The 17,414-nt window shown below is 40.8% G+C and overlaps 1 protein-coding gene across 1 annotated transcript in view; it reads left to right on the top strand.

Annotated features, from left to right (window-relative positions):
- Positions 1-283: 283 nt before the first annotated feature.
- zdhhc8b (zinc finger DHHC-type palmitoyltransferase 8b) overlaps positions 284-17,414 on the top strand; it is a 58,891-nt gene continuing 41,760 nt past the window's right edge. The window contains exon 1 of the mRNA XM_062417298.1: positions 284-544. Within this exon, the coding sequence (XP_062273282.1) occupies positions 441-544 (104 nt within the window). The 5' untranslated portion in view covers positions 284-440. The remainder of the gene's footprint in view (positions 545-17,414) is intronic.

Raw genomic sequence — 17,414 nt, 5'->3', positions numbered from 1 at the left:
TCAAACAATTGTCTTTAAATAGTTCAACCTGCAAGAGAGGTAGTGCTTTATATTCGCAAAATCTCTAAGGGGAAAAATATAAATTGCAGAGTAACTAAAATGCTTCCTGAGGTAAAAAGCAGAGTAGTCGTCGTTACAACACCGGTCATTTTCTTCTGCAGACACTTGCACGGTTTGCAGAGAGGCTCCACCTTTTCAAGCGGTTCAGTGACCTCACCAGTGGGCTGGATTGCAAGGGTGGGATTTCCAGGCTTTCAGAAAGCTCTGTGTATTCCTGCCTCTCTCTATCTTAGGATCTATGCGGCTTCAACGGTAGCAAAGACGGACTGCTTGTACCTTTTAATAGCCACAGAAAGAGCTATATATTTGCACACTGGATCTTTTTTTTCTACATGCGACTCCAATCGGAATAAATAATTGAGGAATGTGGAAATTACAGAATGCCCAACAGCGCTGGAAAGAGATTTAAACCCACCAAATACATCCCAGTGTCCACAGCTGCCACACTCCTTGTGGGATCGACCACTTTATTTTTCGTTTTCACGTAAGTTTGCATCGCTTCTTGTTCTGTGCATAGCGGGATTTCCATACAGTGTGTGCCATCCAGATGACACAGGCAAAAGTGGATGGCAGCTCGAAGTTTGCATGGGTGGATTCAGTCACTTAGGTGGAATAAGTGGTTTTCTTTCTGTCCCGTTGGGAAATCTCGCAGCGGTTCTGAAATGGGTTTTGCAAAAAAAGAAAAAGCAGCCTTGTGCTCGCCTTCCTGTGCAGCCTCAGTAAGACCATTCAGCCATAATACCTGCAAGGCAAACTTCCAGTAAGCCGTGCAAGTTCAACAACGCTGTGATCGTCCAGGAGCCCACAGTTTAGGCCGCAGATACTCACTTTCCATTGCAATAAAAAGCCGCAGGCAGTTGTTGATAGAATTAAAATGGTTGCATTGGCTCAGCAGGCGGTTGGGTTTGATTCATGCACACTCATTTTGGGGTTGTTGCAGTGTCACACAGCCTATCAATAAGCATTACAATCATCCTAAACTAACAGCTCCCAAAGTGGGGTCCTGCAAGGGTCCCCAGCTTGGTTTAATTAAATCTACTACCATCTGACCCAATATGTGAACAGGAATTTGTGTTTTTTCTTATAAGGGAAATGTGATGAGCTGAGTTGAGGTATATGTGCAAGCTCTGATCCAGGCCAACAGGTTTCTTACTCTCTCAAAGTCAGATGATCTGTCAAGCTTGTGACTATGCTTGTCATTCCACACCAGCAGCAATCAGGAGAATGATTACATATCAGCACAACCCATCAACAAGCATCATAATCACATCAGGTATACCCCCATGTAGACAGACTTTCGCCCCAGGCCCCTTTATCTGATAAATGAGGTGTTTAGTGCTGTGACGTAAATACAGAGCTGACACTATGGCAAGGGAGATGAGAGCAGAGGGAGAGGCAGGGTGGTGTGTCTGTTCTGAATCATCATCCCCACTTACATTCTCCCCTAGTGCTAACCCTCAGGTGAACGGATTATCAGTGATATCCACGTCACCTCAATCTCACATCCTCCAAGAAACCCTGAGGGGGCCTGAACATCAGTTTGGGAACATTGGAGCCAGAATAAGGACTGTAGGGCTACATCATCCAACTACATTTTCCTATACAGACTGAATGAGATTCCTCCCCATCCAAGGTTGGGTGGTTTTACAGTGTTTTAAAACAAATGTCACAAGGGAACTTGTTGGATGTCAAGATAATGTGTCACTGCATTTGCATAATATTTTAAATACAGATTTCTACCTCATATGCTTTTAACTAATAGCTGCTGTGGGTCTAATGTTGTTGTGTACTCAAACAATTAATTCATTTAAAGCTAATCTGCTTTGGATGCTGGAAAACACTGATAATGCTTCCGCTGCACCCTGACTGGAGGAAACATATGGCATTTGTGGGTTGCCCAGGTAGCTTGGATTGTAGCTCTAAAATCCCATCACTCCTTGTTGTTATGTTGAGGGCTTTGCATAAACAAATGGCCTAATTTGCAGGTCTTGGTGTACAATGAATTTGTGACAGTTTTATTGGATTTTGCAATTCAGTCACTTCGTTCACAAAACAGAAGTCTGATTTTTTGATTCCCAGAGATTTAAAAAAAAAAAAAAAAAAAATTGTACTTTTGCGGGGGTTCACATCAACCAACACGTTAGGGTTCATCCCCCAGCAGATGGTTCAAGAGCAAGGATTAAGACTTTACTCTGTTGCTCCTTCTTTTCACAGTAAAAGGCCTAAAGGATTGAGTCTAGTATAATGGAACCCCCTGGGGAGCAGTACACATCCAAACTAGGCCATGTCTCCCTATTCTCAAACAGAGTCCATTATGTTGAGCTCAGTATAGTCTTGTCTTTGGCTAGAGAGCCAAGCTGCATATGCACATTACAAACCACAAAACAGTGTTTGTGATACATTGTCTCTATCTAAAAGATCCTTGATGTGCAACAAGTGAAAAAATAGAGACATTTTTAATTCCCGCTTGTTGACCTTGCTTATTCTAGTCCAGAGGGAAAAAATCATTTTTTTATGCCCAGGACTCGGTGTGTTAAATATCTTAGTGTTGCCAACAGGCTACTTGGTGTCATATGGGCAATGGAGGGTGAGACCTGTGGCCAGAACTGGCACACACACACTGCCCATGGTGTCACAGTGTTTGGCTTACTGACGCCTGACTGTTTGTGTTTCCCACTGAGATTGAATTAAAGCGCATTAGTATAGAATTATTTATGTCTCCACAGCATGACCACCACTCATCACAAAAAAACCTGGTGATAAATTAAGCTTTTAGTCGTGGTTTAGCCACAACAATATTATCCAAGCCTTATCTGTGTCTATAAAGAGATTCTATTATACAGCAGTTTAAACCTCTTGCTATGTCTAAATGTGGCCCAGCTCTGTGTGGCTGCAATGAGGAAGCTTTCTTTTACCTTTTAGTAATTCCTCAGAATGCCTTAATCACTGCCCTTGATCATACGTCAGATGAATAACCTGTTCTAGACACAGAACAGCCAAGCCAGCTGTTATCGTTTGTTGCCAAGCCTAATAGGCCACACTTTATAGTACACATGGATGGATGAATGGAAACTGTCAATTGATTATCTGGACAAGACTGTGTTCAGCACTTTTTTGTGGTGTGGCAGTGAATTATGAGAGATGTGGTCAATGGTGGCATTTGTTGCCAGCGTATCTCCAGACTGAGAGCAGAGCTGCCTATGTGAACAGGAATCTAATCTTCAGCTTCCACATCTGTTTCCTGCTTTTCATTGTGCATCCATTCAATCAAACTTTATTCAGATGCTACTGAATGCATTGTTCTGCATTTTTACTCCGCTCAGAAGGTCTTGTAGAGAGTTTTAATCTCAAGGTATTTCCGATGTGTTAGCTGACGGAGTGCAGAGTTGCAGAAGGATGTAAAAGAGGGCGATGACAGTTTACCATTTCACCTTTTAAAGCTGGTGGTTCAGTATTGAAGCTTTTTAGGTCATATCTTGGTACATATATGTCATATCCAACCATTTTACAGGAGTCATTATTTAGAATCTTTATTCTACTGTAAAAGGCTTGACAAACTGGTGTTTGGAGTGAAATTGTTCAATAAGGCACCTCATTCATGCAGTACAATAACTTCTCTCACAATCACAGTGGTAGTAATAGAAGTAAAGAAAAGGCATCTGAGCTAAAACTGGACCACATTTATTAAAATAAAAGCTAGTGTGATATAGATAGGTCTTAATTTTCAGCTGCACTTGGTGTAGATGTCATTTTAAGAATTTTAATGAAGTGAATGTTTTTTTGATGGGAAAAACCTTGCTAGGCACAAATTATTATTCAAAGCAGAGTGTTTTTATGTATCTTGATACATGTCTGTAGGGGATCTTTAAATTTCCCTTCATCATTTCATAAATTAATATTTCAGCAGCACCAGCCGAATACAGCTAATTTTGAGAAGTGTTACTAAAACGAGGGTTACACTCTGCTGCTTTGTTGCTGACCCCACTGCTGTGGCTAACGTTACAGAGCGTTAGCCAAGCTAGTTGCTTTCTTGAATTAAAGTATCTTTTACAAAACCTAGGAGGTGAAATAGTTTCCACATTACTAGACTTACCATGTACAGTTCTCTAAAATTCTTTATTTTACATAACACATGAAACATTAGACGTTAAACAAGCTAGTTGGCTGGGTAATTGTTACCCTTAACTGACATTTAGCTAACGTCTTATTAGAGAATAATTCCATTGAAATATCTTTTGTTGAAGTGCTCATACTGAAGATTAAATAACAGATAGTTAAAGGGAAAAACAAATGTAATATTGCTACAAAACCTAGCAAAAACACAGTTGTGCTTGGACCCCTTATAAAGAGAGTGCTACCAACTAAATGGCCAAAAGCTCTCCTCCTTGGTATTTTCTTCACAAATTTAATAGTGAACCTTTTTTGTGGTTTAAGTGGTTCTTTGATTTAGGGGAAATGACTCCCTGTGGTTCAGTATTGAACCTTTTTATGAGACAGTTTTAAATAGTGTATGAGGTGCTTGTAATGTAAACTAACCAGGATTATCCCTTTTTTAGAATAATTATCTTATTTTTTACTATTTTGAACTGTATGTACGTTTTTAACATTCAAATGCCAAGGCTAAATGTTACTGTAATTTCATACTTGTTCTTCCACTGAGGCTCCAGCCCCTCTCTAAGTGTTCACCTTTCCCCTCTCCACTCTGCTGCCTTTAACCGTCATGGTTTACTGTGCAGTATTAATTGAAGGTTTAAACGCATAACTGAATGCTTGGTCATTTATCCTAATCCCCGTCCTGCATGTGATTATGTATGCTGAGGTGCTGGTGTCTTTTTGCAAGGGGCTCAGTAAACAAGCTCCTAATCAACAATGCCTCGCTGCTTGGTATTAGTGTCCATTAGAGCCCGTTTGCCTTCCTCCTGTGTGACGTTAGTGGCTCTGTAAGATCCTGTGTTTGACTGTAGTTAAATGAATTGTTGGTTTAACTCATCATGTTTATGCTTGCTGTGGCAGCCAGACTATCTTGGCTGCCTGTTTTAAATATTGCTCATTGTGGCGTTGGGGCGGATTTGGATTTAGTTTGTTTATTTAAATGTGTGATGGAGGATTTATTGCCAAGTTTAAGATGTCATGAGGGCAGTGCATTTCTCCGAAGGAGGAAAATTACCAATTGACATGTTACTAATACGCCCTAGTAGCTCTTTCAGTGTATGCACTGATGAATAAGCATCTATTGAATCTAGAAACTGGAGAATGTCAACCTCTGTGATGTGATAGTCCTGTAAAGCATCCTGAGAAATTAACAGGAATTTGTAACATGCCCGCACAACTTCTGACCTTTAACCTCTGAGTGAGCTTTACAAAAATATTTTCATGTTTCCCATGAGAGTAGTAAATTTTACCTCCTTAAGGAAAGCTCATCAGTATTCATCTTCAACATGTCCCACTCATCTCGCTATCAGAAACATTCGCTGAAATTCTTCCACACCTCTGTCCTCACATACTGTCACAGCCTTAGATTTCAGCCCCTCAACTGAGTTGGATAAGGAGGAATCCTGTCCTCATGTCACACAGAGGATAAAACTATGATAATCTTGACTGAAAACTGACAAGGCCAAAAGTAGCTGATGGACTTACAAGTTCACCAGGCCCAAAAGATCCCCTTTGCTTAAAATCCATGCGGCGCAGTCTCCTGGTTTGTAGAGATAACTGCTGCATTTTTTTTCACTGAGGATAAAACCAGTAGCAGGTCGGTGTGGTGTGGCTAGCTTTTGTCAGATTAGATAACGATGTAATTTCCTCTGTAGGTCCTCATCCATCAGCACCTTAGAATGAGGACCTGGAGATTCACAATTGCAGTGCAGGGTTGTGTCAATTCTGCCCTCAGAAGGTACTTTAGGGAACAGGTAATAATGAATGGAGAAGGGGCCTTATTTCACTTTGAGCTAATGCAGAAAATTAGGCCACAATTATATATCAACCCAAACTTTTACATCATACTCTCATTGCTTGTGGCAGTGTAGTTTTGTTCCTGCCCTTGCACCTCTTTTCAAGGTGATGCAGAATGCAGAAGTTTCCTTGTTCTGAAACACTTTATTCATTGTGAATGATTTATCCTTGAAAATAGTCTGTCCTTGTGTCATGGTTCACCCTCTATGTCCCACTTTCATCAATACAAAAGCAGAATTATAACTCTGTAACTTTGATGTGCATCATATAGCTCCAAGCTGAGATACTTTCTATTTAAATCCATCTGCACAGTGTTGCTGTCTCCATTTATAATGTGGAGCATATTTATTTAGAGACTCAACTATAGTTGATACTGTATGCACATACCACTGGTAGACAGCAGTGTGCCGAGTGGTATTTAGGGGCTCCGTGTGTCCTTGAGAGGTTTCTAGGGAGTCCCTAAATGAGAAATAGTCTAATGTTGCAATTGCATATCAAATGTTTGAGCATCCCTAAGCACAGCTTCAAACATTCCAAAATAAGAGAAGTCATGTAGCTAGCTAGTTTTTCTGGATACTTTTGGATGGATTTGTTGACAGTTTATCAATGTCTAACATCAGACACCAAGAGACTTGTTTCAATTGTTGAAGAAAGGAAGAGAACTCATGTTGTTACTCCAGTGGGAGCTTGTGTCTGAATGTTGACTGACTTTGTTTTAAGCTGCTGACAGCTTGACAGTAACAGGATCAAATGTGAGTTTCAGACTTCAGACTCTGTTTCTTGATCTAATAATGAACCAACAGCGTGGATCTTAGGGAGTTATGAATAAGATTCCCTTAATTAAGATACAGCTAGTATACAGACACAAACCAGTCCTGTCCACCATGGCAGGCCCATGCTTGTGCCATATATCAGTCATGTCCATCGAGTCAAGGTATGTCCAGCTGTTGTATCTCCTCAGAGAAATACTGTAGAGTAGAGGTTCTTGTTGGGGGTTGGTAGTCCAACAAAGGACCCTGAAAGACTGCTGAAGAGACTGCAGAAAAAGTAAAGAAGTTAATTAAATTTTCTCATCATTGTTATCTTTTTCACTGTTTCTGTGTATAACTACTGAGACCAGATTTTCTGGACCGTCACTTCTCCTGCTTCTTGCTGTGTCCAATCTGCCGGCCGATTACACGCAAGAGCCTGCTAAAGAATTACAATCATCCAGGTCTTTATACCCATAAAACCATTTCTGCATCCAACTCTTTATATTTTACAGCAATGAGTGTTTGAGGAGCAGGTGTTGTTATATTGCAACCAGTGAGAGAAGTATAGTTAGTGGCTAGTGTTTTATTGGACCACTGTGCAAAGGTGAATTTATACTGATGAAAAATGTAATCCTGAGCTACCACCTCATCTTCTCTCCAGCAGGGTTCAAGTAGGGCTGAACAGCAGGCTGCTGGCAAAGCTTCCATACAGTCTGAGCAGTCTGCCTCCGCTGGTATTGATGAGTGAACGAGGCCCAGAGAATAAAAGGCCAGGTCATCTAATCTCATTCCATCCCGGCCCCAGTCCCTGCTCCACAACTAGGTTAAGATAATGCTGACAGATCCTCTTCACTTACTCCCAAGCATGCATCACTGAGCAGGGCACTGTCTACAGTGCATGTCACACAAACACAAATGAGTGCCGTATTAAAATTAGTTTCAAGTTTGGGCAAATTTTCCTGATTGGATTCTTCTGTCATTTTCAAAAGTTCTTATATTATAAATAGTTAGCCGTTCCATTGTAATGATCATATTTGACAGCTCCTAAGCTTGTTTGGCTTACTTACCCATTTGCATAAGACCATATGTCATTGACCGGGTGAGATCATTGTTTGCATATTAGCATGATTTATTATAAATGAATAAAAGCATGAACACCCCAATCTGGAACAGCAGGTGATAAGGAAACCAAGATGTGAATCATATTTTAAGTGTGATTTTCCAGCAAATATCAAGCCTGAATAGAAATCAGTGCTTTCTAAAATTACCCCAGATTCTTTCTGCCAAACACTAAACTTGTGTTGTTTTTTGCTTGTGCGTTCTTGTATAGTATATGTGAATCTGGCAAATGTAAAAGCCTTGTAGAGCAGCAAGGAAATGTCTTAAAATTGGTCAGAATCTGTCATCTCATGTCTAGAGCAACAGAGTTGGATAAACATTTTACAATCGTTTTCTTTCCCACTGCAATCACAAGGTCCTTTTGGTTTCTGAAGCAGTGGCTTTCTGGAGTGCTGGTGCTTGCCAAAAAAGTAAATTGTGCCTTGTGATGCCATGTTTCACCTAAATGAATCCATGTGGACTCAGTGCACAGCAGTGTGTGGGCGAAAAGTGCGGGAAAGTGCAGCGAGGTGCTTTCAGAGTTTGCTGTACTCCACCGCATTCTAACCAGTCGAATAGGCCAAGGACGCCTGGAAAGGCTCCTTATGGGGAACATGTGGGATTAATTTAGACCTCCTGCCTCTCCCTCCTTGGGTGTCTCCACCCTGTTTCCCCTCATGTTGTTTTGCCAGAAGGAGACCATGACTGGTAATAAGTAGAAACAGAGCTCTACATCTTAACACCCTCTGCTGGAGTGACTTTCTGAGAGATCAAGGAGTCTGTAGCAAGCGGAGACTCACTGTGTTTAGAGTGAAGAGTGAAGCCAAGTCCATCTCTGAGACACAGAGGAAGACAGGCAGATAGACTGTGTTTATCCGGGAAGGTCATCCGCAGCTTTGGTACTTTTTAAAGTATGTGGTTTTAGAAGTCAGTGGAGATGAGTCAAACCAGCAAACAAAGCCCAGCTGTCTTTCAACTGTGTATAGTGAAGTTCGACTATAAAGCTGCTGTAGACCAGTCCAGATACTAATACAGTTAACTTAAAGTCACTATATGAAGATTTTTAATGTTATTATAGCTTCATACAAATTATCTGATGGCACGCCTATTTGTAGGAAACACTAGAGGCTCTAATAGCTGTGTGCATAGCTGTACTTTGATCAAAATGTGAAAGTCAACATGCAAATGTGCTCACATTAAAAATGTTGGCATTCTGATGATGAAGATAATGACATTTTAAACCATGTTGCCATACTACATTTTGGTAATTGATGCTAAACATGATCCTGCTAGATGAAAAGTCAAGTACGTTATTACAATACATCCCGTGGGTAATATGCATTTATGTATCAAATTTCATGGTAATCTATATGACAGTTGTTTTGGAGTTATCTTTTGGAGTCATCCAAGTACCAAATTTAATAGAAATAGTAGTCAAGATATTGCACTCAACTAAAAATGTCAACTTCATGGTGGTACCAGATGAAAGTGGTTTTAAGATCATATAAGTGCAATTATCTTAATCTCCTGCCAACCACAAATGTCTGCAAACAACTTCATTGTGATCTATCCAATATGTGTTGACATATTTTCAGTTTGGACCAAAGAGGCGGACCGACTAACTGGCTTGATAAAATTTGCATACCTTTGTAGAAGATTAAGACAATTCTGGTGGAAATCAGTACAGTCTTTGTGGTGTGCATTGCAGTATTTAATACAATAAAAACATAATTTTCAATTTGATCATTCCATGCCAAATATATAACATATTCCAAGCTAATATTGCACCAATGTATCAGTCTAATGTGTGTTAGGTGACATTTTATAAATGCAAGCGGTTGCTCTGGTCTTTGATGCCATGGTTCCAGGGGGCTCCAGCCTGCCCAGCCTTTTTCCCATTCCCTTTGTAGTTCACTGTAGAGGCGACCTTATCCTGTCACGTCTGCCATTTCACATTACTTTTATTACGTTTATTCATATGCATCAGTTTAGTATTAACATGTATTACAGCCCCAAAATACCATGCACTTATAGATAGACATGTCCTTTTTTGTTTATGTACCTGCACACAAAAATAGATGGACAATAGAGTCTTACCAGGATAATGGATGTTAGAGGTGGGGTGATTATCATAGCTTGATTTGTTTACCATAGTAAGTGAACAAAGGAGCCATTAAAGCACAAACAAGCTCTTGTTTTATGCATTAAGAGGTTCATTAGCTGCTTTGTGCCTTTAACCCAAGCCTTTTAAAACAGCTTTAACATATCTTTCATAATCTTTTCTGACAATATGGAAACAGGAAAGGCAAATATAACGTCATGTTGGACTTTTTGGCTATTAAGTGAGCCTACGCATTTTTTTAACAGCAGCCACTGGGGCACCAAGTGACAATTACAGGAAACTGGTAAATGCTAAAACATTAGTAGCACAAGTAGTTGTAAACTCAACAAAAAAGACTCAATTATGTCGGTTCTACAGCAATATCTAAATTTTGCGAACATTAACCGCCATGAGCTAATGAACTGAAGAGTGTGTTTTATTGCTTATGAATTCAATTTTTAATTTGTTAGGGGAATATCGTGTTATTTGTTCTTTCAGAAGTTTCATAGTCTCACTTTAACTCCTGCCGTTATACAAAAATGGTTTGGAAAGCTACTTCTGAAAGTTTTTGAAGTTACTTAAATTTAGTCCCATGGATTGTTTTATTTAACTATTGTTGCTTTTACAAAACAGTAACAGACCCTCACTTGTACAGCCGTGTTATTTTCATTACTCAATTTGACAGACAATATGAAAATGTGCAGTGATTAAATACTCTTGATCTCAGGGAAGGAAGTTGTTGACCACAGTTGTGACAGAGACAGGACTCTGAACCCTCTCCTGCAGTGCAGCCAGCCAGCTCCGAGCTGTGGATTTCCTCTGTTACTCTGTTTTCTTTGGCCCAGCGGTGTGCAAAATTCTGCAGAAAAGCCTGCAATTTTTGTGAGTGCTATCCATATACAGCTGATGAAGTCATAGCTGCTCTATCTTTGACTGAAAAAACAAGGACAGGAAATGTGTTAGTCTGTTAGCAGAGAATTCTTTACTTCTCACTCATACTTCTTTAGACACATGACGGTCCGTGAAACACATACTGAAACTACACGAGCTCATATAACTGAAACAATACCTAGGCTCTATTAGTGTTATGTATATAGAGCACTTTTTCATATTTTAATTAGATATGGGTCAGTCAAGCACTTTTTAATTGGGTGGTCTGGATTTTTTTTGTCGGGCAATGTGTAGCTCTAATGCTTTAGATCCAGGGAAGCATTCGTTATCTCTTTCAGGGTGATGATGTGTTCAGTTTGTTTTGCATCTTATCTCAGTGGAATTGTCTGTTCCCTAACTCCTCCCAGTAACAGCAATTGTCCAGTCACTAGCCCGTTTCCACTGCCGGAAATTCAGGGTAATTTTATGGGGACGTGGCCCTTGGTGCGTGTCTCCATAGCAGGAACCTCCCCCGGAGGACAATTTCCCGGAAATTTTACAGGGGATAACCAAGTCCCTGCCTCGGGGTAGGTACTCCATTCAGCCCCGAAAAACCCCAGGGTGGGGCTTGAGGTTTACTCGGTGCAGATTGGGTATACTCGAAACGGGATGTGGCGTCAACAGAAAGCGCTAAAATAAACATTTTAAAAACCCAGCAGAAGAAGAACAGTAGTAGAAAGCGTCTACACTGCCGTAAAAAAGTTCATAACGTCCACCGCCATGTACAAGAATACACAAACCTGAAACGTGGCAACCAGCTCAGCTCCTTCCATTTTTACCTCCTCGTTGTCGTTTTCACGGTCAGAGTCCGGTGGGTCCTATCTGGGTCCTACTCTGCTAAAGAGAAAAAGTGTCAAGGATACAGTAAACAGTGTGTTTATCTGCTCTAATAAGCTGTAATTGTTAGCATGTCTGGCTAACTAGCTTACTACCTACAGTAACTGAGCATTACTTTCACGGCTAAGGAGCAAATCACTAATAACTCAGGGGTTACAGGTTACTTTTAAAACGACTAGCTCTGTCCTACTCTTTATCGTATCTAGGGACATTTACACTATAGCAACCTCAACTAATGTTACCCAAGATAGTTAACGTTAGCTTTCCAAACAGTAGCTTTAGCCTCAAGCTTTTATCATTTTATCATATAAATCTATGTCTATAAGATTATCACTTTAAAATAAGTCAGCTAAAAATGTTGAAAAGTCAACCAGAGACGCCATTTTCAACCAACTCATTAGCTTAATTAGCTAGCTAGCTAAAGCTGGTCACTGGCCATAATAAGAAGCCTGCGCGATTTGTCCACCTGTCTGAAATGAAGGACTCATTGTTTCAAAAATGAAATAAAATGGTGAATGTGTTATTATTGTTAAAAATATATGTCCTGCAACGCAAACTTGACAGGAGTAGTAACATCAACTAGGACAAGGCTTAGCAAACAGCCAATTTTGTGGTCCAAATGTGTCTGAAAGGTAGCGTGATGTGGTGTTGTGCAGCTTTAAGTGCTTTTGACTGTCTGTGACTTGAAGGCACAAGGAAGGAGCTTCATCCTGTCTTATCTCTTCCGGGGTGAGGATGTTTTCTGCTTGTTTTGTCTTTTGTCTCGAGGGAATGACTGAAATGATCCGTGTCGGGCTGGAACCTAAAACGTGACCTTTTTGGTAAAAACAATACAAGCTCAGACCTCACACACACACTGACTGAAAATGTGTTAATGTGCAAAATATCAACAGACCCAAAGCTCAACAAGTGGTGAACTGACTCTTAATCCGACCTGCATATGGTGATCCAATTTAGTGACCTAATTGCACCCAGCTAGTTCAGCCACGTTAAACCATTTGATGAGACGTGACATGAACGGCAGACTTTGTTGTGCTCTTAGTCTGCTGCACAGCACCCCGTGGGCACTCTCAGCAGTGTGAATAATTGCTAAAGTCATGATTAAACTGCTGTGGAACTATTAGCCACCCGGCCAAATCCAGCTGATCCCTCAAATTGTTTTGATAGTTATAAAGGAGTGCTGCCCTGCTTATGAACACGGGTGACTGATCACCAGGTCTAAACTGACCCCTGTTTAATTCCAGGAAGTCGTTTTCTCAAAGACACATTGAATAATGACTGAATAATGAATGGGATCCAGTATCTAGGAATAACCAGAAATCACATAACACACAATGCAGTGCTTGTCTACTCGTCAACATAACAATCATTGTATCAATGCCAGGGTTTGAATAATCTTTCTACAAACTGCGCTACTCGGGGTGCCGTTCCTTCCATTGTGGACTCAAGCTGTGTGTTGTGTGACGGATGACATCTGTGAATGTGCAGCAACAGCCATGTTAACCAGATTGCTCCATGTCGACTGTGTTGAAGTTCCAGTCGAATATTTATTCAGCTCAATATCTCAGTAGACCATCCGCCCATCTCTCTCTCTCTCTCTCTGACTGAAAGTCTACCTCAGTTTCACTTTACCAACAGATGGTTAATAATGCATCAGTTATAATGTACCTCTTTGCATTATTCTTATGAGTTCACTGGCTTTTTTCATCGCTGAATATCAGGCAGGATAACCTATGAATATCAATTAGTTTGTTTTATCGATCTTTATACAAGGCCATTCCCAGCTCTGTACTTGCTGCCCTTCTTAATTCATTTAACATTCTGATCCCGCATGTCCTCCTCTGTCCTGTGTTTTGTGAGGATATCGGCTAGTGTCAGTTCAAATTTTTCTCCCATCTAGTGTAGATTCACCTCTCTTGAGCTAGTTTTTAATCTGCCTAAAGTCTTTACCTTGGACTAAATGAAGCGTGGGATGCTGCAGTTAAATTGGCGTCACAGTGACAAGTGCTGCACAAACACCTGCGATAAGAATTTCCCCGTCGTGTCGAGCATGAGGCCGTGACTGAGTCTTTGCGTTCAATTTATGACAAGGGAAATTTGTCTGAGGAGATGCTTAAGTTTTCATCTTCTCACTGTGGCAGGTTAAACCCTCCCCCCACTGATACGTGCCTGTGGGTTTAGCCTGCCTCACAATCTATCTCGCTCGGTGTTAATGAAATCATTCGGGGTTGAGGGGCTTATCTACGACGGGCCCCGGCGTTCCTCGTTCCTAAGCATATTTCTGCCTTCGCTAATGCGCCGGTGCAGCAAATTGAGAAGTTTCCCCTGAGAATGTGTGCGGAAATGTTATTAGTGAGGCTTAGGTCTTCCCTGGAGACCACATTATAGTTTTCAAGCCTGATTTGAGGAGAATTTCAATTAGATTCAAATTTCTTGAAACATTCAGAAAGTTGATTGCGGCTTGTAACATTTATTCTTTAATTACTCCATCGTTGCAGTGTTACTATTGCATGTTTTTGGACCACATTTCTACACAAACACAACATTTCTGAGCAAGTAAAAAGGGAAATGCACTTTTTTAGATCACAGTTGTGTTTGTGCATTCAGTGAGATGTATTAATTGCATAAGTCGTGGTGTGCAGAGTCGTCTATGCTGCGAGGAATTGATGGTGTGATTTGGTCGGGTTTAACTTGGCCTTGATGATTGACAGCTGTGATTACTTTTTTGGGAAGACTTTAGGAGTCGATGTTTAGAAACCGCTGGAGAGACCAACCAGGGAGCCAAAACTCCCATCAACAATATTTTGATTGATTTGAGGGAAAGCTGAAATGAATAGTTTCCCACAGAAAGGGGGGGAGGTGGATGAAGAGGAGGAGCGGGAATCGCAAAAACAACCCAAAACTGCTGAGTAGTCAGAAACTACACCTGGCTCTGAAAGGCACCAGCAACATAAACAATTGTTGAGGATGGTGTAAATCTGGCAGCGGCACAGCTGTCTCAACCCCAGAGCTAAGTAAAGACCAAAAGGAGCCAGTACGCGAGCGTAGCTCATATGTCAAGTTTCAGTCTGGACCCTGGCAAAACGTCAGCTTAGCTGTGGCAGCGCTGGGCGAGGGGTTGGTGGTGTTGTGTCTGGAAAGGCTGAAAAAGGTTCATCCCTTGGCAGGGGGTGACAGGGAATGTGACAACAGCTGCACACGGAGAACGCTTTCATGCGGCACGGCTTGAGGTGTGGTGGCAGCTGGAACAGGAGAGCACTGATACATACATGCAGAACTGAGTCTGAAGAGGAGGAAACAGGAAAAATAAATGTTTGCATCATCTCTTTGCTTTTATGGATGATTTAAAAAAAATAAAAAATTTAGACCCTCACTACTATAAATCAGAGCACCTGTTTTGCAATTTTGGGGGCCCATCAAGATGTTAGTCATGTCGACTGAAATACCCAGTGAAATGAAAAATACATTTTCACAGTTTTATATATGTCAAAAATGATTATGAGTGTTTTTACATCGAAATCCCTGTCTTTTCTCTTCCTGTAAAACCATTTCAAACATTTGATGACTCATCCTGCACTCAGGCATGTTTACAAAAGTTCAACCGATCAATTGTGACTTTGGGTGAGTAGCAAGCTGCATATAAATCATATAAAAGTCATATAAAACTGCACTTAACTGTGGGTCGTGGTAGCTTAGTAGTAATATGGAGATACATAGGAAGATATGTGTGTGATTCTCCTGATTTAACAACAGGTGAGGGAGGTGTGTGTGGAGCCAATAATCCTATGTAGCTCCTTATTGCACTTAACTCTGTGCCACGCCCACTTAAAGCAGTCCAATCAAATGCAAAGGATTGATTGAAATCCCTCACCACTCAAATATTCTGCTTCACAGGGAAATACATTAGAGACAGTTCACATGGGAGAAAAATACACACAGTGTTCTTGAAGATATGTCTGAAGAACAACAATAGCCAAATAAGTGTGTGCACAGCAGAATAATCATTTGAAAAATAGCCAGGTATATATATATCAAATGCTTTTTCATGTTTTGGAAGCATTTTAAATTTCCCTTAATTGTATTAATTATGTTTAAATACAACAGTTTTCATGCCAAAGAATTTCAAGCATTCAGTATTTCTCACATAATTAGATTCTTGGCAGGGAGGAAAATCTTCTGAATAAGCGTTTACACTCAACGCAACAGCCATGCTCTGTGCAAGATATTTACTCATATTAGAACTGTAGCTGAGCAATACAGCACATTAGAGCAAATTCAGTTGACCAGCTTGCTGAACGTTAAACTATGCAGCATTTGAAATCTTATACCATATTTCTCCTACCAGACGTGGCTTTCGGGTTACTGGACTTCATCAGCAGTGTGTGTTGACATCAGAGTACCATTAGCTCACACTGTAGCCCAACATGTGAATTATTAGGTGACTTGAGGCCAAATGGCAGCAGAGGAGCAGGTTGGTTCTGCTAATAGAGTACCAGGGTCACACTCTGGGTCATGTGCTCCCATCAGCCTCCTCGTCTGGCATGACCTCACACCTCGTATACACACACGTTTACAAATGGAAATAACATGGCACTGTGTAAAAGACTTTGGTTGCTATCGGAATTAAAGGCCCAATCAAAATGTATTTCACATTTCCTGTGAAGTGTTTTTTTCCTTTTTTTTTTAGAACAACTGTGATTAGCAAGGACATTACGTATGGCTACAGGAAAAGTGCCACTGTAGCCCTCTGCACTTCTATGTGTTTCATTAGTATAATCACTATATAATCACTTCTCCATAGCTCACGGGATCAGAATTCAATGTGACTTAGCCCGTGGTTTAGCAGAAGCAGTCAGACATGTGCTCCTGTCTGCCTCTGAGGCAGAGTTGTGTGTTAAAGCAGAGTGTTTAAAGACATGTGGCTCTGCCCTGAGAGCGACATCGACTAGGAGGGAGACTTCTGGTGCTGCCAACACATTTCTCAAGCCCTGTCGAGGTGATGCCTCATGGTGCGCTTAATGAAGCACAGGGAGAATGAGAGGGGGTATTGATCTTCCCTCTAACGGACTATGCATGAAGCAGGAGCTTATTATTTTCTCATATAGAGAAAAGAGAGGGAAGAAAGTTCATAAAGGCAGAGCCAGAGTGATGTGGATGAATCTTTTATAATGTTTTTTCATGTTATTCACTTACATGCTGAATTTAAAGTTGAGGTGGCAAATGGATATTTTTGGATTTGAGGTAATTATTGAAACAAGATAGTAAATACTACAAAAGTGAACAAATGGAAATTATTAAAGCTGCACTCCCAAATTAGTACAAAACTACTCATTACATTGTACATTAAAGCTACAAGTGAGACAGCTTAACTTAAAAGGAGCATTGTGCTTCCACATTTTCAACTCTGTCAGTGGCTTTGTGAACATAACGCAGAGGAATGTGTCAGCATTTCAGCACGCTGTAATTCGCATTTAATTTGTTGGACTATTAATAAGCGGAGATGACCTCCAGAGAAGTGCAGTAAGCGGTCGTCCGCCACATTCCTCATGGCGAGGAGGAACCACTTCACCCCTTCGTGTCAAGCGACGCCTCACCTGCGAGGCTTTTCTGCCACGAGCCTGTTAGTCTGTAACCATCTTCTGGTCACTTTTGGGTTCGCGTCATCTGTCAAACACTGTTACAGAGAA

This window comes from Scomber scombrus, chromosome 4 (assembly GCF_963691925.1).
Source record: "Scomber scombrus chromosome 4, fScoSco1.1, whole genome shotgun sequence".
In the NCBI taxonomy this organism is placed as follows: Eukaryota; Metazoa; Chordata; class Actinopteri; order Scombriformes; family Scombridae; genus Scomber; species Scomber scombrus.
The sequence above is the reverse complement of the archived record's forward strand: the minus strand, read 5'-3'. Positions and strand labels throughout refer to the sequence as shown.